This window comes from Astatotilapia calliptera, chromosome 3 (genome assembly GCF_900246225.1).
Source record: "Astatotilapia calliptera chromosome 3, fAstCal1.2, whole genome shotgun sequence".
NCBI lineage: Eukaryota > Metazoa > Chordata > Actinopteri > Cichliformes > Cichlidae > Astatotilapia > Astatotilapia calliptera.
In genome coordinates, this window is record NC_039304.1 from 3,176,653 (window position 1) to 3,203,163 (window position 26,511).

Genomic DNA, 26,511 nt, shown 5'->3' on the forward strand with positions numbered 1-26,511 from the left:
ATAGTTGTTTTGTTCTGTTAAACGAAAGAGAACCGTGTGTTTTGCGGACCAACAGCCTGGATTTCAGCAGGGCAGACTTGCTGCCTGTAGAGGGAGCCCTTGTGCAGGATTCCCAATAAGGAAGCGCTGAGGTGAAATTGTGCTTCATCAGGCCCGCGGAAAAAAGCGGAAGTTGTGCTAGTTTCCTACAAAATAAAACAAAGCAAAAGAAGTAAAACGGTGGTGCTCAAACGTGACGTGAAATAGGTGGAATAATTGAAATATTGAAATAACATCAAATTTATTTTATCAAATATGTATCATGAACCGCGTGAACCTTAGTTTAAGAGTCACAAAATGTAAAAAGAGGAAAAATCACGTTGAGATTAGGATTAGTTGGTGTGACATAAATATCAGATAAACCTCAAATTGAATATTTGCTGTTAATTTTGCCAAAAAATACCCACGTCACACGAGGACGTGAGAGCGCGGGTCCGAAGTTGGCTTTATTGTGGTTTCACCACCGGAAGTGTGTCCGTGTGTGTGGCCTCGACTTGACCGTGGTAACTAATCCAAGCGGCAGAGACGAGCGCAGCAGTAGGTCGCGACGTCCAGGACTGAGCCGAGGTTTGCGAGCGGGACCGGGACAGACACGCGGAGGCTGCGCTGCTTGCAGGACTTCCGCCCACAGGACCTCCCGGCTGCGCTTTCATTTCTTTCCCCAGCGCGACAAGTGGCTCTTTGGGACTCGGAGGGATTCGTGGAGACTGTTTACCGAGCGATCACCTCGGCATGGCTTCAACAACCTGCACCAGGTTTACCGACGAGTACCAGCTGTACGAGGAGCTGGGGAAGTGAGTTCGTGACTCTTTGTGTCTCTGAAGTTACTGCTGCTTTCAGTTGCTGCCGTGGAGTCACGGAGCCACCTCCGCCTGCCTGACCCCACCTTGAAGGGTGCAGTCGGCGCTGTGGGCACTTCACTGTACCTGTAGTCTTACTGTCGGCTAACAGCCGCACAGATACTGTAGGATCCGTGTTTGACTCCACGTCTGTAATACTTCGTGGCTGTTTCGGGACTTTATGAACCCCGCCCGTCAGTACCGAGCGCGTTAAAGGGTCCGAGGGACCGACTGAAATAGCTCCGTGTTTTAAGTGTGGCCTCTAAATGCTGCGTGCTGATGAGAAAACACGGCTGAGGACAACTTCTGTCAAAAACCAGTCAGTGTGTCATAAATGCAGGAAGTTGGTTTCGTTGGGGTCAGTGGGGTCACTCGTAAACAACGACGTGTTTCTGTCCACAGTCCCGCCCCTCTGTGCAGACGCCAACGACGTGTTTCTGTCCACAGTCCCGCCCCATTCGCTTCATCACGCATGCACCTGAACCCGAGCTGGCTTTGGGGAGCTGTGGTTGATCTCGGCCTGATCTGGGGTCAGCCTGAACGGTCATCACGTCACTGTGGTTCATTCAAATGATTGCTTCACTTTGTTATTCTGACCCGAACAAAGACTTGAGTTATTGCGGGCCTTCACTGAAGAACCACTGGATGCAAAGTTGTGTGAATGATGTAAACTGGATGCTTTGCCGCTGCTACGACGAGGCGCTTCTTAGAAAGGCCTGTTTGAAGCCTTCTCCAGTTTACATGAGCAGGAAGCAGGTGTGGCTGCTGATCAGGGATCTGCTGATGCTTCCACGTGTGCTTCAGCTGATGACCTCTGACCCGACCTTTAGTCTGAGCTCCGAGAGGATGTGCATATACTTGCCTGACATCCACCTGATGCTCACCTGTGTGTGGTTTAGTTTGCAACCCGCAGCCACTGAAAGTTCTTCTGGTTAACCTGTATGTTCAGCTGTCAGTCGCGTACAGGCCTCCCAAATACACTATGTGTAGCTAGAGCAGCGATTGGTTGAAAAGAGCGACAGTGAACGTCAGCACAGAGAGGAGAAGAAGAAGCGCGAGAAGGCAAACGAAACAAAGACAAATGATTCAAAAGTTTTTAAAAGCAGACCCTTTTTCCACTTTGCTACAACAAAGTTCATGGATGAGGACTTTGCATAGTTTCATATGCAAAGTCATCAGTTTTACTACGAATGATGTTCAGCACAGTCGAGCTTTGTTTGTGGCGTTTGGCTCAGTGAAGCCCGTCACAGCGCCGGGTGCTAACCCGGGCTTTCTCCTGTAGGGTCAGGCTGCGCTCACGTAAAGAGGAGCGCTGCCTCGCTCGCTCGTGTTGAAACGTGATTAAAGTGCACCAACGATGTCGAGGCGGCGACTTCAGGCAGATGCCAGAGAAGTCCAGCTGTCTGTGTCTGCAGCAGAGCATGAAGCCTGCTTACACGTGGCTGTGGACACGGGCAGCTGCACAGCTGCTCATTCGTTGCATGTTTCACTCACTTTACTTCACTTGCTGCTGGTTTAGGAACAGAAACAAGAAGCTGAAAATAAGCTGCTTCACAACGATCACTCTGCACGCTGAAAAGGGACAAGTGGGGAGTTAGACAGCCTCTGACTTGTTGCAGTATCACCGTCGAATGGTGCGTGTTGTAAAATGGCTCTTGAAACTTTGGACTCGTGACACCGAGACTCGACCGGGACTTTCAGATGTAACAGTGCAACAGAAAACACTTTAAATGTCATTTTCACAGCTGTCTTTGCACATTATGAGGAGTCTGGTTGTGCAGAGGCTGATCCCTGCTTCATTGTGTCCTGTAGGGGGGCCTTCTCTGTGGTGAGGCGGTGCATGAAGATCTCCACGGGGCAGGAGTATGCTGCAAAGATAATCAACACCAAGAAGTTGTCTGCTAGAGGTGAGTACATGCTGCTTCAGGCTCTCACTGCAAACATGCAGCGGTGGCTCACTCAGAGGGAATAGCTTCTTTTTAGCCCCGTCACGCCTCAAACCAGCTTCCTCTTTCTTTTTGGCTCTATGGTTTTCATGCCTCTGCCATTGCTGCCCGTGTCATCTCAGTAGCAGCCAGATGTGGTCGGGTTTCACTGCCTGCAGCTTCAAATTCACTTTTATTTTCCGTGTTTGTTATTGCATCGTCACAGTGGCCTTTTCACGACTCGTTCTGCTGTGTGCGCCGGTGATTTGTGATGAGGTCTTCACATTAAAACATGATTATAGAGCGTTGCCTCGTGAACTTCATGTGATGGTGTCTGTCCAACCCAGAAGCTTCTCTTTTGTCTTTAAAGTTTTCATCTTCTTACTAACAGAACAAAAACAACTTCATCAGTGTCCGTGCAGCAGGAGCCCAGGCGTCCGCTGCTGTCCAAGTGCTGATCGGCAGAAGCACGGCGCACAAACGGAAGGAGACGGGCTTGAATAGATGGGCCGTGGTGATGGAGAGTGACTGCAGTGCAGCCTCTCAGGAGGGGAGCAGGGGTTTCCCTGCAGCTAGCAGCTGTGTGGAAAGCAAAGGGTTTGCAAATGTGGTTTTAAAAAGGGAGACTTGCAACAATGAAACAAAAAGAAAAAGACGCATTTAGCTGCTGAGAGATTAGGAACTCATTTTAACCTTGTAGCCTTGGAGGACATCATAACCAATGAGAAGGGAGAGCAGGCACGGTAGATGGTTTGTCCCAGGGCTGAGCGACGATGATCTCACATCCCTGATATCAGACGTTTGTCGTGCTGACAACGATATTCATCACAAAACTTTTGTTTTCTGTAACTTCTGTGAGTCTCGGGCAGCTCGACCTGCATGAAGTGTTTTCAGCTGGGCGTCGTGTAGCTGCAGTCGAGTGGTAGATGAGTTGGAACGGCCGCGATTTTCTTTGTATGCATTACACGGCGTGCTGCGGGGCGGCGTGCTGCGGGGCGGCGTGCTGCGGGGCGGCGTGCTGACGGCTCTTTTTAGCATCTCGTCCCTAAATACAATTTCACCTGATTCCGTTTATTTTGAAAAATCTCAACAGGATCTTCAGCTTTATTGTGAAAGGTTTATGTGGAAATAAACTAGCGGAGCCGCGCGATGCTCGTCGTTGCCCTCGCTGTTGCTAACGACAACGCATAACAACAGTCGCTTGTCCGTAGTGTGGTCATTTTAAATATAAGAGGAGAGAGAAGGCTAAGAAATTCTACATGAAAACGATGTAAATATCAGCGTGAACGGTTTATTTTGAGACACAGACATGAATAAGAAAGATGGACGTTTCACATTCATGTCGCTTATATTGAGCTAGTTTGTCATAAGTCCACGCCGGGCTTATTTAGGCTCAATGAGGAGAAGAAGGTCAGTTGGACAGAGGAGTGTTTATAAAAGAATTGCATATAAATCTAATGGGGCTGTTCACGAGGAGAAAAACATCCGTCCTGCTTTTCCATCATTCAGCTGTCCATCATGAGGTGAAAATAATCCTAGCTCTTGAGGCAGAGATGCAGATGAGCCCTTTGGGTTGCGCCTTCAGAATAAGTGAAATCCCAAAGAAAGCCGATATGATGCTGCTGTCTTTTGGCCACATCAGCACATTGCTCAAACACAGCTCGCTTACGCGTAAGCACCGCGTTCTGGTTTACAGGTTTATGGGTTGGTTACCTTCTGATAAATCACAACATTCACAGTGACATCTCTTCATTCAAATTGTGAAATCCCTTTAATCTGGCCTGCAGCACTTTAGGATGTCAGCACACAGCCGGAGGACAGACGCTCTGAAAGTCAAACACATGCAGATACGGTGGCGTGCTGATCCGAACTGACGGTCTCGTTCAGGGAGAGGCCAGAGTGCCACCAATGCCACGGCTGCTTTGTGAGGAGAAGTCCTAAACAGAAGCTCCACCTGAGAGTTCTTCTGTGTCTGCAAACATCACATCAGCAGTAGTTCTAGTGAAGGAACACGTGGTTGCAGAGTGCTGCAGCTGAGCTTGGAAGGCTTTCTGATAGATCTCACTGAGAATCTACACGTCTGTGATGGGGACTGTTCTGCATGTTAATCTGCTGTCACAGTGTGGACACTTCAGTAACATCATAATGAACAGTAATTATGAAATAGTGTTAAACTAATAGACAATGCTGGGAACGCACTGGCAGCAGTGTCGGCCCTGAGCTGCCAGCACCATCACGTCAGCAGGGTGAAGCAGCCAAGGCAGGAGGACAGTTTTCAATTAATGGATTTTAATTTTGATGTTCACACTGGAGATTGTGCAGCTTTGAGTTGCCACCAGACCTGGAGACCCCCCCCGGCCTAAACAAGCTGGCACTTGTGAGGCTCAGAGTGCATCGGTTAATTTGAAAAGTCATTACCAGGTTTTGCTAACACGTTAGCAGGTAGCTATTACCAGTAAATGTGTTTGTAGTCTCTAATGACGATCGTGAGTAGTGCAATGATAACAATGCATGTAACCTTTGTGCGGTACTGTCAGATGTTGATGCAACATGCAGTCCCCTCTGGAAATCGTTGGTTCATGTGTCACACTGCCAGCGTAGCAGACACACATGTGGACAGAAAAACACTGACCTCAACATCACTGAAGCAGTGCAAGGACTTTCCTTTCAGGCTCACCGGGGCTTCAGAAACGGTGATCTTACCTGTTACACCGCACCTAGAAAACGAGGTGGTTGGACAGTGCTGGGTCAGGTGCCACTTTTACTGTGCACACAAGCATTGTGTGAGTTATGAAGTAAACTTGCATATGGAACGTTAAAGCGAGGAGTCATTTGTGCTCTGCTGTCGAGCGCTCCTCCCAGGCTTCCTCGTGTCCGCTGTGAAGCAGGTTTGTCGAACTTGGATGAGCTGTGGGCCCTGCTGGCGCCGTCGTCTCTTTGGACACGTTAGTGTTCAAGTGGTACAAAAAACAAAACACCCACAAATGTTTCCTAAAATTTAATTTCAAGTATCGTAGAACAAGACAAGCTGCAAACGTGACCACAGATCTTTCATTGAACCACCAAATAAACACAGCGGTCCTCTGTGTGCACGCGTGGCAGCACGAACTGTGATTGTATTTAACAAAATAAAAGCGCAGTACTGCACTAACACAGCCGATCCCTCAGCATCTTTGCACTCTGCTGTTTCCTCGGTCAGGACCGTGATGAAGGTTGCTCTGGCTAATCCGTCGGGCTCCGTGTTGGGCCCGTAGCCGGTAACTGTCAGAGAGGCGTGGAAAGGCTCCAGCAGAGCTTTAGAGTGTCGGAGGGGAACACGGCGCACAGTCTGGACGGCTTGCTTACAGCCGGGCTCGTCAGGCTGCAGCTGTTGTTGTATTTACATGCTTTCATCTTCCGTTTCTTGTCGGTAGAAACTCGTACTTTCTCTCTGCCTCGCGCTCAAACACACACAGTGGGAGGGGCAGTCCCACGCTCTCTGCAGCACAGACTACACTACCCATGAGGCTACATGCCTCAGTCAATGCAGTCAACAACAAACAAATCCTCCCTTCACAGGTCAATTCACAGGTTATAGTTCATCACGTCAGTGTAAGTGGTCCCCGGGCCGCCAGTTTGACACCCCTGGTTTAGAGTGCATCTGCATTCTAACCGGCTCTTCAAAATAAAAGCATAATACTGGAAGAATCCCGAACATAACTACAACACCCAGATGTAGTGAAGTGGAAGTCTTCACTGACGGCAGCCTTGTATGAAGGACAAAGTCAGACCCAGTGATGCTTGGACTCACCGGAGTGGAAGTGATCACTTGAAGACCCACCGGCTGTGGGAAAGCTCTGGTTCAGGAGCCCTTTGTTGTTGCTTCTGGAAAATACCCGAGGCCCAGCCGCTCGATGTGAACTCTTCATCCCCATGGAAACACAACGAGATGGGAAGCTAAATATAGTCTGCGGGGTCATGTAGGTGTTGAAGTATATTAGAGTGTTTGTGCTGTTGATTGTGATCAGCGCTCAGACACAGCGTAACACAAGCACTCCTAACACACCGAAACCCACGAGCCGTGACCCCTGACCCCTCAGTCCTGGTTTTATAGGGTCGCATCAGTAAAGTGCTCAGTCAGAGGTGTGTGTGTGTGCATTTAATGTCACAGGCTTAACACAGCAGTTACACAGCAGCCTTCCTAAGGCCACACATGAAAGAGGTGGATAAAGAGAGACGTAGTGTGTGTGTGTGCGTTACAAAAGGAAGATGCTGTAACACAAAGCAGAGCCTCGTGCAGCGTGTACAGCTCTACATGACGTGGTCTCATTGTGTCCACGGCTCATCCTTCAGGTCTCGACTGACCCACATGGTCTAGGACTTGAATGACCAGTGAGCTGTTCGTGTGACAGAAGTGATGACTCAGTATCCCTAAGTGCACGTCCTTGTGTGTCTGCCATCACTTAGACAGCTTCTCATGCCGAGGGCGCCCGCCGCCTGCAGACTGCAAGCTGCACTTCATACATCCTACAAACAGGCAACGAGAGACCAGGTTCAGGAGGTTCTGTGTTTACTTGTGAATCTGTGCAGAGCTCAGGCTGCTGGTCTCAGAATCCTGTGTGTGTGTCCATGTATTTAACAGGCGGTGTAGTTGGACTCTGCATGCCCACCAAGCTTTATGGAAGCAAGAACAATCAGATATGTGAAGCTGAACATTTGTAAAGTAGGGTCATGTTCACACATTAGTTTATGATGCTTTGCACGTGGATGGAAATGGTCCTGGTATGAGTCGTCCACCAGAACTTAAGTCACATTTTGTAGAAGAACGTTAAACAGTTGAAACCTCGACAAACAATAAAAGGTGAAACGCATAGAAAGCTGTCAACATTCATGTAGGGGTGGGGGGGTTCCATATGCAGGCACTAAAGTTCACTAATCTGATTTTATTTAATGTTTTTATTATGTTATTGATGCATCTGCACGTGGAAAGCTGTGTTTAACCCAGGATGGCCTCTAACTCCAGTCTGATCTATCAGTGAGGGAGCCACAGTTTGTGTATCACTGCGAGTGCTGCAGATCAGCTCAAGTGTTTGTGTATATATTAGAATATTGGTGATTTCACCCCAGACTTTCTCTTAAGTGAAGCACAGCTGTGTGCAGCAGGCTAAAAATATCTCATCAGACCTACTCAGGGGAGCATGAAAAACAGAAAGTAGGCTGCCGTGTAACAGAGCAACTGTCAGCGGGCGTGAGGACTCCCCAGTCCGAGGCAAAAGGCTGCCTCAGTTCTCATCCGATCAAACGATGGGGAAGCTAGGCTTTTGTTTGGGTTTTCTTCAGCTAAATGTCATTAATGATATTCCTGTTTTAGCTCTGACTAGCTGCACATAAAACGTGAAAGAAGGGTGTAGCAGAGCAGGCCATCTCCTGGTTGGATAGTTGGTGGTTCGATCCCTCGAATCCTTGGGCAAGATACTAACCACAAGTTCCTGGAGTATGAGTGCAGGTTAATGATGAATACAAAGGAAAAAGTGCTTCTACGAGTGGGTGAGGCGTGCACTTTACACTTGTTTTTCCCAGTAGAAAAGCGCTGTATAGGAACCAGGCCATGTACCATTTACCATTTGGAGAGAAGATAAGAAATCAGAACATCATGAGGCGTGGAAGAGATCAACAAGAAAGATGCACAAGCAGTAGAACAACTTCGGTCCGACAGCAAGACGCATTAACAGAGTCCAGGAAACGAGGCCTCAGCTGTTCAGCTGTAGAATATCAGTTTGCATAAGTTACTCTGGTTTCAAATCAATTTTATTTATATAGCGCCAAATCACAACAAAGCCGCCTCAAGGCGCCTCATAGATACAGAGAAAACCCAACAATCATATGACCCCCTGTGAGCAGCACTTTGGCGACAGTGGGAAGGAAAAACTCCCTTTTAACAGGAAGAAACCTCCGGCAGAACCAGGCTCAGTTTTTAAGTGGAGTGGATAAATTCTGCAGGTCGTTCTTGTGTTCATCTCGCCTCCCTCCGCGAGCCCCGTCATGCCCCTCCCTCCCTGGGACTGCTACAGGTTTCCTCTTGCTTAAAATGCACCTTTAACTTCCCACGGTGACCAAGAGCTTCTGCAGGTTTGTTAGTGTAACAGTCATTTTCACGTTTAAGTTCAGTTGGTTCCTCTTGGGCGTCCGGGTGCCTCAGCCACATACTGAGGGTGAATCCACGTGGAAGGAAGTCCCTCAGACGTCTCAATGTCATGGCTCATGTCTGTGACCTGGTTCATTGCCAAAGGTTGGATTTAAAGCTGTGATTCAGACTGAGGAATTGGAGGCTCAGTTGCCAGTGGTACAGTCATGCATGTGTCCATAAGTTGAGTGACTTCTTGGTGAAAGTTTGGCTGCACCAGCTTTTCCATCATTAAGATGCACATGAGCTTTGCCTCCAAACCTCGAGGCAGGATTACGAGTAATCCTTGAGCTACTCTGCCAGAAGATGATACTTTGGTCTTTTTAGCTTCAAGTTACCCTGGAAAGTGTGCAGCGTTTTCTTTCATTGGTCGTAGCTTTGTTAAGTCGCGAGAACCCTCCTGACCCACAGACACAAACTGGAGTAATTCCTTTGGGCTTCACTCTAAATCCTGATTTAGCCAAGTAGGGCAGCCAGCTGAGGGACAGGTGCCTGTTTTAATTAGGCTTCTTTGTCTGTCAGACTGGGTGCTCCTGTGGAGGGACACCGTCTTCCAGTGGTGCGCTCCTGCACCTTAATAAACTGCTGGTTGGCTCAGTGAGCGGAGAGTCGTACTCTGTCCTCTCAGTCATGTCCTTATCTTGGTTTACTTTAGATTTCCTGCAAAGGGAAAGAGGGAGGGCATTGTTGCTCATGACCTCTGATGGTTCAGTCCGTTGTCCATTGGTTGGTTGTGTTCATTGGTTAATGTGTCCGTGACCCATGAAGGACTCCCCCCGTCCACCTACCAAACACCTCCCTGCTTTGTATCGTGTATTCGTGTAATGGCCTACAAGTGCGCCGGTTGTGGGAGGTTCCTCGAGCTCCTTAAAAGGAAAACTGGTTTTCTTGAAGTCGGTGGTTTTGAGGAGTGACAGGAAACGAAACTATAAAGGAAGAGGTAGGGCTGCTCAATTAATCGAATTTTAATCACGATTACGATCTGGGCTTTCAACGATCATTAAAAATGACTGAGCCGATTATTAGCCCCTCCCTCGTTTATCCGCGACACCTTAAAGGCCGGTCCGTGAAAATATTGTCGGGCATAAACCGGTCCGTGGTGCAAAAAAGGTTGGAGACCGCTGATTAAGAGGACCCGAGGGAAGCTCGGAAAGCTAAGCAGAAGTTATTTGGAGAGGAGAGTGACTGCCGTTGGTTGAAAAGAGAGGTAAAAAAACTTCAGTGGTGTTGCACACTATGTTATATTATTTTTTAAAGTCATTGTTAACCCTTTAAAGCCGGTCAGAGCAGCACGCTCCGTTTTGCGTAACTAGTTTTAAATCCCTGTAGAACCTGAACCGTGTAAGCTAGCGCAATAATTTGTTTTGCATATGAAACCGGAGGAGTTGTACTTACATCTGATGCCACCAGCTTGTCCTCGGTCACGGTTTCCTTCCACATATAGCTTTTCAAAAACTGCATAAAAAGCTCTTGCAGGAACAAAAACATAATATTCCAGAAACACGCTTTGCCGATCCGATCAGCTGTTCATAACACTTCCCACAGTGAAACAGGCGTCAGCGCGGACTGTCGCATGTCCGCCATTTCCTGGCCGAAACCGGAAGTGACGTCATTTTCGCGGAAATGTAGTTTTTTTTACTTGTAGGCCTTAAAGGCCTATACTGGTCATGTTTGACTTTTCTGAATAGTTGCTGGGATGCTTAGAACTCGAATTGCACTGCTGGAAATAGTTTATTTTGATGCACCTGCTGTTTTCTTTGCAAATTTGCATCATAGGATTGTTTTTTGTTTTTCCTGCAGTATATAAAAATTGGTGTATCTCCAAAATAAAACTATGAACACACTCAAAATAAGTTTCCTGTTGTTGTAAACTATTTTTTGCAACTTTTTTGTATTTAAAGTTTTGAGGGATAAACCTCTTAAATTTCTCCAAGTAGAAATACATGTAAAAAACAAACAAAAATGATTTTCAATTTTTTTTTTGTAGTTTATTGCACTTTTTTGCAATTAATGTAGTTACTATGGACTTAATGCATACATATTATTAAAATATGGGCTATAACAGTTGTGTAGCAACTTGAAATGCTCCCATAAATGGCACTACAACATGTAAAAAAATAATATAAGCTCTGTTGGACTTGGTTCTATAGTAGGTCTTAAAGGGTTAAATAAATATCGTCAAATAATCGCGATCTCAATTTCAGTGAAAATAATCGTGATTATCATTTTTGCCATAATCGAGCAGCCCTAGGAAGAGGTGCGCCCGCTGAATACAAGGCTCAGATTTTGAAAGGTGCAAACTGCAACAAGCCATGAAAACATAAAAACTGCAAACAGCTTTGGAGTTTTAACTCTGTCACTTTATACCTTTCAGATGCAAAGAGCTGTAACCTCCTGCTTTACGTTGGGTTTGATGAGTATGTCCCTGCTAAATAGGTTTGCTCCCTGGTGGGGGTAAATCCTACTCCGGGAATCAAAGAATAATTGTTTCAGCTCATCCTTCATCATTCGTGCAATAGAAATGATTCTCTGATAGCTTATAGATGTGCTGCTCAAACTCACCTTCATATATCAAATTGCATCCTTGGTGCCTGAAATACTGAAACACACAACACCAGCATTTAATGATGTCTGACGTGTGTTATCTTCTCCATCACTAACCATGGGGATTGATTAGAGCATCAATAATGAATATTAACAGCGGAGCACACAGTGTGCACAAACAGGCCGACGTAAGAAGCTGTGGCCACGGTAAGAGCTCTTCTTCTGACTCAGAAAGAAGCACTGAGAAGAAGCTGCTTCAGACAGATTCTGCTGCGTTTGTCCTTGCTACCTGTTACTCAGGTGGGATCCTCGTGCTGAGATCATTTTTGCTCTGTTAAGGATAATCTCAGAGACAAACCGTCTGTATGATGGGATCCAAATGATCCGCCCAGTGGGCTGAATAAAAAACACTCAATGCAGTCGGAGCTCATGCACGGCTTGTTCAGTGAGTTCTGGATGGAGGTGGACGTAGCAGCGACCTTCTTTATTCTCCTTGCTTTACATGCACAGAAGAATCGAGCCTCAAGCGTACAGGGAGTGCAGTTCAGGGACGACCGTGTTTCATACATGAGTCATTGCTTGTAGCTTTGCTTCCATGAGTTTGAGAAATAACATGAAGTGAAGTAAAGAAGGTTCAGTATGCAAAGGCAAACTCGGCGTGCACGAGTGGGCAGAGTAACACTTTGTTTCCCACAATGCAACTGTTCATTTCAGATTGGTAGTGAGGGACCACATGTGGTTTCTAAGAGCTCTAACTTTACAGATGGCTCAGTTTTGACTGACAGCAAAAGAGACGGACCTGTTGCCATGTTTGTACAAGCTGACCAGATCGGACCTTAATCCACATCTTCTCCTCACTACTAACTCTTTTGTTGCTGCATGACGTTTCCATGACAATGTGATCATGCAGACTGGGATCATCACTGAAGTGTTGTCGGCTAGAAGAGCAGCAGAGTTTCAGTTGTTTCTGGGCAGCGTTGTGAGCGTCTCTTTAAGACCTTTGAATGCTCAGCTACAGGACAACAGTCCTTTGTTGTACTTTTACAATTTATAGTTGAACAGTCACGACTAATAAATAAGTTAGTTGGATAAACATAATTAAATAAATAAATAAAAACGAGCTGTGAGTCTGTGATCCAAACAAACAGGCTTCCAAACCTGTTTGGTTACTTTTTAGTAACAATCGTTAAAACTGAGGAGTTGCTCTTCGGTTGAAACAAACGCTGTCTTGAAGGAGAATAAAGTAAAAGAATGAGAGGTGATAAAGGAAGGAAGAGCCTCGTAGGCAGGTTAGTGGTGTGATTTCCTTAAGAGCAGTGAGGCTATGACACAGGCTGAGCAGATCTAGAGTGACTGGGAGATTATGGTGTGAAGCTACAGAGCACTTGTGTGCAGAGAAGCAGGGATGTCAGCCAGGAAGCAAAGTGTGTGGGTTCACTTGATGGAAGTAGCACTGATTGAGCTGCGTAGGTGACGTCGCTGTGAGGGGTGACGTCTCTGGTCCACCAAAGATATAATGTTTACTACAGATACCCGAGCAACACACACTTCATCGTTTCTAAGCCAGGTGGGCGTGGCTCTCTGAAGATGGTAATGCCAGTCAGCCACCACTTTATTGCTAAACAGGCAGCCGGTCCCTCACCTGGAACAGTGAGTCACGGCCTCTCCATTGGTCGACCTGGGACCAAGTCATCAGGTCATAATTGATGGTGGATGCGGGGAGTGCATGATCCTGCTGCAGGTTCACCAACGCTGCTTCTTCAGACTGCTTTTGATAACTAACAAATGCAGACCAGGAACAGCCCCAAGAGCTGCGGGTGCTCCAACCCGTTCATCTATCGCCACGATGCGGCCCTCGTCATTGCTCCAGTCCTTTGGCTCTTTTCCCTGCTTGGAACACATTAAAAAGACTTTGAAGTTTCTCAAAGCCCTGAATCAAAGCTAACGGTCTGCATGAATCCCACCGTGACTGCTCTAAAACCCACTGTGCTGATGGACAGAGGCAAAAACCTGTTTGTAACCGTGACAGCATTTTTCTGCAGCACCGCATCAAATGATCGCATGTGATTGTGAGACAAACCTGTTGCCGTGGGAACTCTGTTTGAACGCGTGGCGGCGTCGGCTAGATAACAGAGGACCTGAATGTCTTTGTACTTCACTTTAAACGCTGTGAGTGGGCTGTGCTTGAAGGCCTGTGGGAGTCTCCCCAAACAGACGACGACCCGGGCATAGAAACGCTTCCAGTGAGATCGGGAGTGTTAGGAGTTCCCGATATGATGACTTTGCTCTGGTGGATTAAGTATTTTTATTAAACTGAATGTGTTTTTATGGCAGAACTAGTCAGCTGCTGCACTTGAATGAACTGCTTCAGAGACGACTGCGTTCGATGTATTTGCTGTTTTTATTTCCCGTGATGTCCACTAGATATTAGTTTGCCTCAGTAAAAGCACTCTTCAGAGAAACGTCACAAACAGTTATGGAGCTTTTTCTCTTTCAAAGACTTGTTTGTATTTGTTAAATGAAGGACGCTCTGGAGAGAAGCAGCATCTCAGCGTCTCTACTTCACAGTTGTCCTTTCTGAGAGAACAACCCAGCCGTGATGCTGCTGAAGTGCCAGCAGTCAAAGTGTAGCAAGCTCTGATTCAGCTGAATATTTGGTTCGTTTTTAGTGCATACACAATGACTCACTTCACATTTCTGTGGTTGATTCCAGTTTATTTTCCATCTTTCAGGGAAACGTCAGATTTCTGGAGCAGAGCTAAACAGCCAGTGGTTGTAGCGCCTGGCACGTTTCAGCTGCAGCCTCTCTGAGCGTGCAGCTGCCTCTGAACAAGTCTCTCCCCATCATAGCGCCTCTCTCCAGCTCCCCTCAGGGAAACGGTCTCCGTTCGTCGATGCATTTGTACATGTGTCAGTCTGTGGCGATACTAAACGTATTGTACAGTTGCTAATTGTGAATAATCTTTGAATTCTATCAGGATCTGAAAGGATGAGTCTGAGAAAAAGCACTGAAACAAAATGCCTAATGAGTTAGTCTGTCCTGTAAATCCCTGCTCTGCTGTAAGGCTGCGATATGTAAAGCCTTTCCCCCGGCATTCGTCCGTCCGGTAAGTGATGCAGACTCTTCCATGGGTGGAGCGATGTGCTCATGCACCGACTGATTTGTGCATTTAGAATTTCTACGTTTTGTCTGTTTCAGTGTTAATAGTTTTTAGATTATTCATTTGAGACGTGCCAGTCGCACAAAAGACGCTTACAGTGGAAAAAGAAGCCACTGTCTCGTTTTCCCACCGTTGATTTAAAAATAAAGTATTTAGTTTTTTCTGAACATGGGCCACGGCCTGTCCTTCTGTTATGAGTAAATGGACCGACTCTTACGTAGCACTTTTCTGCTGTCCACACAACATTCATGCACTTCTAAACTCAAACTGAGCAACGCTGAGGCCACACTCGGGGTCAGGATCTTGCCCGAGCATATTTGGCAGACTGCGGAAGCCAGGAATCGAACCACCGACCTTCCCGTCGGTAGCTGACCTGCTCTCCCTGCGCCACAGCCAGCCCCTGTATAAGACAATGAGTTTGTGTATCCATTTGTCATGTATGCCACTTTGCTCTGTGGTGTTAAAACATTGCCTGCTTCTCTCAGCTTCAGCCAGCATGTTACAAACTCTTGGGCACATAAATCAGGCGCTCTTATAAAAACGATCGGTGAAAGGCTCGGCCTGTCGTCGGTGGTCAGTGTAATCGCCCAACCCTACTCCGCTGTAAGCACAAAGAACAGCACGACCTCTGCATGAACTTTCCAGACCAGGCTAGCCCCGTTAATCTTTCATGTTGGAGACGACTTTCAGGCAGCGCAGACTGCCAGTGTTTCAGTTCGTTCAGCTGCCCCGTTGACCCCGTGCGCTGTGACAGTAATTTAGATCGTTTGGATCCTCTCCCAGCTGTGGCTCGCTTTGGCGTGGACCGCCGTCCACAAAGAAACGTCTGATTAAATGGAGGGAAATTATGCGTTTGATTGATTTTCCTTTTAAATCAGCGCTGAACAAACCTGTAAAGCTTGTCTGCTGTAACAGCGCTTCAGTGCTGGGACTGTTGGTCATCACCTCGTGTGGGCCTGCAGGTTCAATCAAAGGCTGAACTCATTATCAGTTTCTTTACCCGTTTGGATTTAGTGTGGGAGCCGTCACGGCAGCTGCAGCCTGAGATACTCGAGGTTGTGTCACACCGCTGTTGAGATTAAACGCCTCCACTCGAGGGTGACTCACTTCTGCAAACTGCCTCCGTGAGCTACAGGAGACGCCCGTGTGTGTTTCAGAGGTTTGGTGTGTGAGAAGCTGCAGTCCAATGCAAATCGATGCACAGACGACTCCCTGCTAAACAAATGAGCTGTTGTGGACGATTCAAGCGTCTGTGTTATTGAGACGTTCTGAAATGAGACTGTCAGGATTAAAGAGAATATTTCTGATCCTGTACGGCACATCCAAACGCACATGTTGTTCCGGCGCTGACTTTTCTCATTGTCGTCATTTTGAGAAACGACAGTGAGACCTGCCACCGGTTTCCTCCCACTCAAGCCTGAGATCCAGCAGCCTGAACAGGCTCTGATGTCACACTTCTCCTCTCATTATGACCGTGAGAGAGTGACGGCCTCATCGCCACGCCGTGGATACGACTGCTCGACGCTGTCTGATATAAAAGCTTGGCCATCTCAGACTCGAGTGATGGTCGTCACAGCTAATCAGCGCTCTGCGCTGTAATTAAAGCAACTGTTTGACCTCAAATAGCCTGTGTGGCTCAGTATAGCCTCATTCCAGATCGTGTGTCAAAAGCAGAACCTGGGCCTGTGGTGGATTTGTGTCTTTGTGTGTAATCCAGGGTTTATAATCCCACTCTCGTGCTGTCGTCACTGCGGCCGGACACACCTCCCCGCTCGCTCCCTTACTTGGGATTATGTCCTCCTGATTGTTTCCTCAGACGGTCCCTGAATCTGCAGGACCGGTTTCAACATGACATCTGTGAGGAGGACGTGGCAGTAGCAACAGCTGTGTCCTATAACGGTCCTGTGCAGGCCGACTACTTTCTACATGACCTTTAGTCCAACCGTGACCATCAGCAGGAGTCTGGAGAACAACGCGGTGACGCTTTAGGATTATATGATGGATTTCTAGGACTTTCCTCACACACGTCTGTAACACACGTGTGCTGCGGGCTATCAGTAGGACCGGTTTCTTCTTTAATCGCAGGAGATTAGAGTCCTGATCTAATGCGAGTTTGGCGTCAGGCCATGTTTCCTGCAGGAGCCGTGTTTACGTGGACACAAGTAACCGGATTAAAAGCCTAACCAGAATAAAAGTGCTTCATGTAAACACTGACCTCACCCGATCCCTCACATCAAACTCTCCCGGGTTCTGCCGATCGTCCTTACAGCACGTGTCTCCTACGTCAGATATGTCGCTGTGCTGTCCGTGTAGACGTAGCAGGACTGAGCTACGTCTGGAAGATGACAAATATTCACAGACAGAGAGGTGAGGAGGAGAAATCTGTGACGAGCAGTGAGGTCGCAGTAAAGTCCAGATCCAGACACAGTGTTATCACAGGTCGTCACGTGGGATTAAAGTTATACGTCCCATTTTTACCGTCACAGCATTTACGTTGTTATTGCAACGAGTGTAAGTATGTCATCAAAACAATGTGAGTAAAGATGCACTCATGGGAAACACCAGGAGAGCCTGTCACAGCCAACAACCATGAAGGAGGATCATGAACACAGACTCAAACGCAGCTCTTTAAGGTTTCAGCGGCTTCAGGCAAACTGTGAGGAGGCCCATTTGCTCTGCAGGAAGTCTTTGTCACTTTACCTTGATTGTGATTAACGGCGTGGCAAAGTAAAGAGGAGTCTTTCAGTCAGTGGTTAGTGGCGCTGTAACAAAACGGAAATGACAGCAGCTCCTCAGTTATGAAAGGGGCGTGGGGTCAGTGGACCCTGAGGCGTGTGGTTCAGTTGGGTTTATGTCGGGCCAGACGCCTCAGTGCGCAGAGGTCACCGCAGAGGTCACCGCAGAGGTCACCGCAGAGGTCACCGCAGAGGTCACCGCAGAGGTCACCGCAGAGGTGCAGACTTTCAAACTGCACGTGGCCTCCAGATGAGCTGACGTGGAGACTCCGCTCAAAGTAACAGGAAACAACTTTATTAAGTGACCAATGTGTTTCAGCTCGTGGCTTCATCAGGGTCGTTAAAAAATGTCATCACTTTTTTTTTATTTAAAAAAAATACTCAATAAATTGAAATGGACCAATCGCACCTTCACAAATAAACCAGCTGACCAGAGCTTTCCAAGACCTTAGCTCTAATTTTTTTACCCCTCTTATCAGGTATCGTTGGTGGTTCTTTAACCCTTTAAGACCTACCATAAAACCAAGTCCGCCAGAGCTTATATTATATGTTTACATGCTGTGGAGCCATTTTTGGGAGCATTTCAAGTTGCTATACATCAATACAACCATTATAGCCCAGATTTTAATAATATGTATTCATTAAGTGCTTAGTAATTACATAAATTGCAAAAAAGTGCAATAAACTACAAAAAAATTGAAAATCGTTTTTGCTTTTTTAACATATATTTGTAGTTAGAGAAATTTAAGAGGCTTATCCCTCAAAACTGTAAATACAAAAAAGTTGCACAAAATAGTTTCCCACCACAGGAAATTTATTTTGAGTGTCTTCATAGTTTTATTTTTGAAATACACCAATTTTTATACACTGCAGGAAAAACGAAAATAAATATTATGATGCAAATTTGCAAAAAAGCAGCATGTGCATCAAAATAAACTATTTCCAGCAGTGCAATATGAGTCCTCAGCATCCCAGAAACCACACAGAAAGTCACAAAGTCAAAGATAACTTTTAAAAAGACCAGTATAGGCCCTGAGGCCCTGATAGTAAAAAAAGACTACATTTCTGCGAAAATGACGTCACTTCCGGTTTCGGGCAGGTAATGGCGGACATGCGACAGTTTGCGCTGACGTCTATTCCAACGTAGGAAGTGTTATGAACAGCTGATCGGATCGGCAAAGCGTGTTTCTGGAATATTATGTTTTTGTTCCTGCAAGTGCTTTTTATGCAGTTTTTGCAAAGCTTTATGTGGAAGGAAACCGTGACCTAGGACAAGATGATGGCATAAGATGTAAGTACAACTCCTCCGGTTTCATATGCAAAAAAAATTATTGCGCTAGCTTACGCGGTTGCAGTGCTACTGGGATTTAAAAATAGTTACGCAAAACAGAGCGTGTCCGCTCCGACCGGCTGTAAAGGGTTAAAGGTCCCTGATACATGTGGATCACTGTGAGGTGGCTTGGGTGGAAACTTCCAGCATGTAGTAATGTATTCAGATCAGTAGGTCTGGAGTGCAGCGAGGGGGCGGAGATTTGTCTTTTTGTTGGTACTTTGGTGTCAAGGGTTAAACTTCCTTCGTCCTTCGCTCCCTTCCAGAGTAAAAGTGCTGCTCCAAAGACACAAGTGGTAGAAAAGGGTCAGTTTGGTGGTTATATCGAATTGCTTCTTCCAGGTGACCAACAAATAGTCAGGCAAAACTGGGCGCCATTTTTGTTGCCATTGCCGTGTCAGATTCGCACAAGAACAGTGTGTAGAGAGCTTCATGGGTTTCCATGGCTGAGCAACTGCATCCAAGCCTCACGTCCCCCTGCACAATGCAAAGCGTTGCATGCACGTAGTTGTGGAAACACGCCACCACTGGACTGTCGAGCCGTGCAGGAGTGACCAGTCACACTTCTCCGTGTGGCAACCCGATGGATGAGTCTGGCTTTGGCTGCGGTTGCCAGGAATACAGTCCTTTGCACGTTTGGTGGACGGGGGATGACGGGGGATGACGGGGGGAGGTTCGTTCTCAGGAGTTGGGCTTACTGCTCGTAGTAAGCCCAACTTTTGTGCAGTCATGTTGGAACATGACTGCACAAAAAAGTGATGAGAATTAGCTCCTCCAAATTTGAGACCGTGCTGCTCAGCTGGAAAAAGTTGACGGAGTGCTGACTGGGCGAGGCACGAGTTGAAACATCTGGGGATCTTGTTCACGAGTGAGCGGAAAGGCAAGAGATTGATAAAGGTATCGGTGTGGAATCATTGATGCGAACACTGTGACGGTCCATCGTGGTAAAGGGAGAGTTGAGCACAAAAAGCGAAGCAGTCGGTTTACACCCTCACGATGGTCAGGAGCTGTGGGTCAAGAACAAGGTTGTGGACGCAGCAGAAGTGAGCAATAGTGGCTGGCCTCTCCTTTATTGGAGCGGAGCTCAGTGGAGAGCCTCTGTGTCAGATACAGCCAGTCGAGGTGCTTCGGCATCTGTTTAAGATGCTGGAGAGATTATATTTCTCAGCAGACCTGGGAATGCCTCAGTGTTCCCCCAGAGAAGCTGGAGGAGGTGGCTATGAAGAGGGTGGTGCTTGGGTTGCTCCCACAACCCTGGATAAGTGGAAGAAGATGGATGGATGGAGTCCACAGCCTTCAGTGAAGTTCACCTTCAAGCAGAGAGAGGACACAGAGACGGCTAGCAGGAACACCCAGCACATCTGCTGTTGGACGTCTGTTAAAAACCAGATTGATGTCACTGTGCATGCTAGTGAAGCTTTTTGTCTGTGCAGCCTCCACTGCGTGGCATCAGCATGAGGCCAGGCAGGTGGCATCATCAGTGGACGCTGCTGTGGGCACACGGTCCGCTGTTATCAACAGCATCCACCCTAACCCCAGCTCAGGGCGTAGAGTGCCGACACGCTTCAGTGGCTGAGCGGAGGAGGATGTGCTTCAAATGAAAACGCAGAATTTGGCAGTGAATAAAAATAAAAGTGGAGAAAGATGATCCCTGCAGAGTCACTGTTCATGTGGTTCATTCAGCGTCTGTAAGCTGCAAACATTTACACGCTCGTGGCTCCGCCTCTTTATGTGAGGGAGGTGCTGTAAACAGGAAGAGGACAGACCCAGCTGTTAGAGAGGGGGAGGGGGGCTGCACCGACCAGCTGGGTTTCACTGCTGCCCCCCACCCCCTCCCCCCAGGGGCAGCGAACTACACAGAGCTGCTCTTTTTATTTATTTCACTATTTTTAGCCCACTCGGTTCAGTAGGTTTATGTGTTTAAAACATGACGGAGTTTAGATTCTAGCAAAGTGTTTGTCTCCATCCTCAGCTACCCACAGCACTCAAGCTGGGTTTCATGCTTCCACAGCGTGTCAGTGCGTCCTCTTTGCTCATGTTTACTTGCATTTACTGTTGTTGGTGTTCAAACATGGGACAGAAGGCTAACCACATCTACACGCGACCACGGTTCCACACTTTGCAGCAGGACTGCAGGAGGGTCGCTTTGAGGCCAGTGACCGGCCCGTGACCTCCCGGTAACCTCTGGTTGCTAGGCAAATATGTGTATCCCCGAATGATTGGTCGGCAGTTGTGGCAGGATGCCAATAAGATAAGATAAGCTTTATTGTGGCATTAGGCACAAAGAAGTTGCTCTAAAACTCTGTCAGTGTGTGTTCTTCCCTGTAATAGATGCATGGCCCTGCAGCCTCCTGCACCCCTGACTGCCTCTAACCTCAGTGGGCTGATTGAAACCAGGTGTCACTGTTTCAGCAGCTTTTACCTCACATCCTCAGTCCTCTCTGTACCCACGGTTCGAGCCTTACACAGACAGGGTGAGGAGTACACTCTCTGAACGGTGCATCTCAAAATTGACTCCCGGCAACATTTAGCAGGACACCCATTGGACTGTTGGGGTCTTTATGTAACCAGCAACACTTCAGTTGTTGTTAGCAGCATACGGATGATTGTAGCCACATACTTTCATTCAACTACAGGTGGATGCAGAGCCTATGTTCAAAGTCAGTGAACAGTTTACCCATCAGTTCTCTGCAGCTTCACAGAGTTGCTTTGTTGTTGACATCAGCTGTGACTTGTTGTTTACTTTGTTTTTTCTAACATAAGTTTAAAGTGTTTTCCCCGTCTGTCATTGGGACAAAGAATAGTATCCGGTCTATGCAGCCGTCTCCTCAGTGAGTGAGGAACTGCGTTCTTTGGTTGAATGATCAGAATAAGTCTGCGTTTCGTCTGCGTCACACAGCTACCACCAGGTGAGAGGAGTCGATGTGTAGCTGAGCTTTGATAGAGCTTGTTAGCCCCACACTCAGCTGCGACTCTGGAAAGACTCTGAGTGAGCTGAAGGTTCAACTCCAGCGTGTCTCTGTGAGGAGCTGCATGTCACCGTGAGCAGCACCGATGCAGCCATCACTCACAGGAACAGCAACGTTTCCACTCAGAGGGCCTCAATCAGCTGCACCAGGGCAGCGGTGTGATTGAAATTCACCCCACGAGGCCCAGGCTGCATCACTTAATGACATCGATTTTCTGGACAATATACAAACGTGAGAGGATTGGAGGCTTAAGAGGTCCTTTATTTATCTAACTAAATGCTGTTTCTATTATTTTATTGATGCCATTTTAAGTGTGATCCAACTGATTTAGCCTCCATCCACCATAAATGCTTATCCAGCTTGGGTTGATCCGCAGATTACCACAACACGCTTTGAAGCACTGACAGATAACCATTTGTCCACTACTCTGGATGACTGTGGGACATGAATTGGTAATCAGCCTAGCAGGCGTGTCCTTGGGTCAAAGAAACCCACAGAGACACAGGAGGACATAGAAGCTCCTCACAGCGAGAAGCTGCAGTTTCCAAACCAAACAGCCTCCTGAGATGTTGCTTCCTCTGTTCAGAGGCTGCAGTTCTTCCACTACAAGCTTGTACTTGTGACAGTCTTTCAGCTCGTCCACACTCATTACTTTCACTTTGTGTGGAAAAAGGTGAGCAGGCTGAAAGCTGCAGGGCAAGTTGAGCTGGATGCTGCCTGGCAGCTAAACGTAACAACAGTCGACTGCATGAAAGGAACGACGACATTTTCAGCACTTGATTTCATTCAGACCGTCCTCTGGCTGCATGCCAACCTTTTAAAGTTGCATTTTCACTGAGCACGTGGCAGCAGACTACGAAGGTCCGCTCAGCAGTGCAATCCAGCAGCCTTTGAACCTCCTGAACACAAGCAGGAGGAAAGTGCTCGTCTCCTCCTGCACAAATGCAGTTTCCCTCAGTAGTAGATGATCAAAGATGTGAGAGGGCAGCAGAAAAGATTTAGATTTGTATTTCAGAGGGAGATGGTGGATAGATCAAGCTGAGAGCAAGCAAAGCAATGCAGCACTTTTTCTTTTTTTCCCCTTGTTGCAATTAGGGCTGCCACGATTAGTCGACTAGTCACGATTACGTCGACTATCAAAACCGTCGACGACTGATTTAATAGTCGACGCGTCGTTTGAAGCTTTGTAAGATCCCAAAAGACGCAGGAATAAGTAGCAGGATTTAAGAGTGTAATAACGGACTGAAACAGAAGATGGCAGCACTGCATGTACAAGGATGCCAGCTGCCGTTAAACCCCGAAGAAGAAGAAGCTGTGTCCCAGAATTCATAGCGCGGCCCAGCTCAGTTTCCAACAATATTAAAGCTAGTTAGTTTTAATGTTACTCTTATTATTCTTTCTGGGTCACAAAATAAACGTTTAACATATTTTCAGGGAGAATGTAGCTGTGTAAACCTCAAATATCTGCTCAGTTTATCAGGACACCACATATTTTCAAAAGCGCTCCGACGTTTTCGGAGACGTTTGTTACCCACTAGCTCGATAGCTAGCCGGGGGCTAGGCTAACTAGCGCCGTGAGAACACCGGACTCCCGGCAGATCGTTTTCAAACCCACCGCCGTCTTTCATTACTCAGGTAAACATGATATATGAGTCACTTAGATAACTTAAAATGTTATCGTTTGGCTTTTTGTAGTATTTTATTTGTTCCTGAGTAAATCGGTTTGGCTGAGATTAAAGTTTTTACACAGCTGAATAAACTCAAGCAGACAGCTGATTATCAGAAGTGTGAGATGCTGGAGAATCTACTCCGGTGTCCTGTTATAGTTTAGATAGAAGGAGTTTATTAAACTTCACCGAAACAATCTGCAAATTTCATTAAAATTTAATAAACTATCATCTTGTCTTTATTGTTAGTTAGCACCTTAAACACTTAAAGCTGTAAGCTAATGATAGTTATATAAGAGCAGATGCTGCTGGTGCAATAAGCTGTACGTCTAATGGATCTGATTAGTCGACTAATCGCAGAAATAATCGGTGACTAGTCGACTATCAGAATAATCATTTGTGGCAGCCCTTGTTGCAATGAAGAGAACATCTATATGTGCAAGTCTACCCACTGCAGCCACGTCTGATTGGTTGTCCAGCGTGTCTCAGTGTAGAGTCTGCAAAGGACCCTGGCTCTTACTAGGGCTGGGAGATATATCGAGTTTTTTAAAAATATCGAGATATTTTCATACGAGATATAAGATGTGACCATATCCTTTATATCGATAAAGTCTATGTTACGTTATAATTATAGTTGTGGAGCCACAGGTTTGCCTCTCTTTCGTCCACTTTTGTCTCTACGCAACGTTACTCCGCCTCTCCTTCACTGAACACAACTCCCCCTCCTCCCCCATCGCTTCACCTGCAGGCAGCGACCAGATGGACACGGCAAATCTCCGTTAGCGAGTTGTGGGGCTTGACGGCATCAACGCGCTAACGAGCTAACCACGCTAACGCCATGCAGCCCACAGGGGCTGCACAGCCCAAAATCCTTTCATTCTCTCAAACGTTGACAGCGCGCCTTATGTATGTTCTGGTTGTGCTTGATGGCCGCGAACCGATCTTAGGTGGAACACGGCGCTTAGCAATCTGTCAAAAAATGTTTTACAACTTTGGTAAGCTACGGAGCTGCACCGCTTGATGGGTTGTCGGAGCATTACGGCTGAGCCTCGCGGAGTGATACGTACTGTGCTTCGACGTAATATTACCGTACTGTGTATAAGGACCATAAATGGCAGCTGTTCAGAGACGTGGTTATGAAGCGGATTGGGAACAGAGCAGCTGTGAAATCTTTGTTATTGTGCTCAGCGTCTGTTAGTTTACATTCTGACTGCACAGTTGTGAGCTCTTTGTTATGCACAAAAACAACATTGTTTTCTTTTATTTATGGAGCATTATTTTTAATAAATGCTGATAATTTATTTTTGAGTAATTTCTTCATGTAACTCTGTGCTGTATGTTAATAAAAGTGCCCGTGTGACATCTGGGACACAGTGTGACTAGAACTCTCTTTTTGTTCTTAACTTATGGCTTTAAAAAAATATCGAGATATGAATCTTGGGTCATATCGCCGAGTCCTGGCTCTTACTAGTGAAATGTTTCTGCCGCTAAATTGTTCCTGCTGAGATTCAAACTTTTTCCTGAACCGTACGATGTATTTTCATGTATTTTCATTCTTTCCATTGGTATCCATGGTGTCATCATTATTATTAGAGATGATAGTGATGTGAAAAATACATGCGAGTCATTAAACCATCATGTCCAACCAGCCTGTGAAGTCACAACAACAAACCTGACCTGCTTCAGTTGGATCGCTCCAACATAGTTATTCACACGACAAAGAGCCTCGGTTCAAATATGGAGGAGATGCAAATCCGTGGGTTGCATCACGACGGGCATCCAAATCTAATACGTGGGATTTGATTTTATAGACTTTGTGTGAAGGAACCAAACTATTCATGTCGTTAATGGTTGTTGTAGCCAACCGATGACAGGAAGAGAGGATGTCGGGCATTTTTTAAACGTATCGTATAAATAAAGAGATAACTGCAGGATTAGCTCAGAGCTGACTGGCGCCTGGTAAAAGTCTAAATGCACTTTGAGACTTAACATGAATGGCTTCAGCAGAAAGATATTAGTCTCTAAATGTAGAGCTCAACAGAGAAACCAGAGTAATAACAGCTGCTCGTTTAGGTCAAAATGTCCAACCCAGTTATGCCTGTAGCCATGGAAACATCGTGGTACCGTAACAGAGGACTGGACGAGCTACATGTTTACATGTACACAGTCTACACGGTTACATTTGGCCTCATGTGATTGTCACAGCTCATCAAAGGCACAAATGCACAGCTAGTCTTCATTATACATCAAACTTTATTTGCAGCAGTTCATTCTGGGCACACAAAGTTAAACAGCTTGTTTTTCCTGTACTGGCTTTTAAACAACTCGTGTAACGAACGTGTGAAAGAATACAGAGCTTTGCTTTATAGTAGCATCTATTTTTAGCCGTCTCCTCCTCTGCTGCTCATGCAAATGTGTCCAGATTATGCCCGGCTCATTCAAATAGGAGCCTGTCTATTGCAGCAGCAGCAGCATTAGGTGGTGGTCAGGGAGACGCGTACTTCTGTTCCACTGCAGAAATAAATGTTTGTATTAATCAAAACATGTTTTTAAAAGATGAATGAGATTTCAAAGGAGGGATGTGGACGTGTCAGAGACATGTTTGTGTGGTTGGATCCCAATATCACAGTCACATGCAGGACTGTGGCAGCAGCATATTACTGGACACAGTTTCAGATGAATCGAAGGCAAACGTGTGAACTGAGCACAGAAAGATGGAAAAAATGAAATTGAACGGGAACATTCGACTTTAAAAATGACCATCAAGTGTATTTAGTGTGCTTCTGGCCTCCTGTCACATAATGCTTGAACAGTGACAGACTTCAGTAGTTTTCACTGCACGACTCACAGGTTTGATGCATAAGAAATCAACGTGGACACATCCTCTACTGTCTGCTCCCAGCCTCTAACAGCAGCTGTACCAGTAGTGCGGTTGTTGCATTATTGCTGTGTTTTCGTAGAAACGCTTTCATTGATTCTCAAAAACTCAAACACAACATTTCTTCTCAGTGTCCTGTTGCTTGGAAAGAAGAGAAGTTATTGAACGGTGACTAAGTACCATGTTGTAAGGTACTGGTTGGCCACAAGCCACCATCAGACTCTGTGTTCAGCTCAGAGCAATCAGCTGTCAGTGTGTTCG

The 26,511-nt window shown here is 46.5% G+C and overlaps 1 protein-coding gene across 21 annotated transcripts in view; it reads left to right on the forward strand.

Moving 5' to 3' along the window:
• The first annotated feature begins 503 nt into the window (after positions 1 to 503).
• The window catches only part of camk2d1 (calcium/calmodulin-dependent protein kinase (CaM kinase) II delta 1), a 78,820-nt gene continuing 52,812 nt past the window's right edge, over positions 504 to 26,511 (forward strand). For 7 of the 21 annotated variants that reach the window (XM_026159701.1, XM_026159662.1, XM_026159710.1 and 4 more), the window contains exons 1-2: positions 505 to 833; positions 2,691 to 2,785. In XM_026159701.1, coding sequence (XP_026015486.1) covers positions 772 to 833; positions 2,691 to 2,785 — 157 coding nt within the window. In that variant the 5' untranslated portion in view covers positions 505 to 771. Of the gene's footprint in view, positions 834 to 2,690; positions 2,786 to 26,511 lie in introns of all 21 variants that reach the window. The other 14 variants (XM_026159720.1, XM_026159683.1, XM_026159764.1 and 11 more) reach the window with 5 other exon arrangements.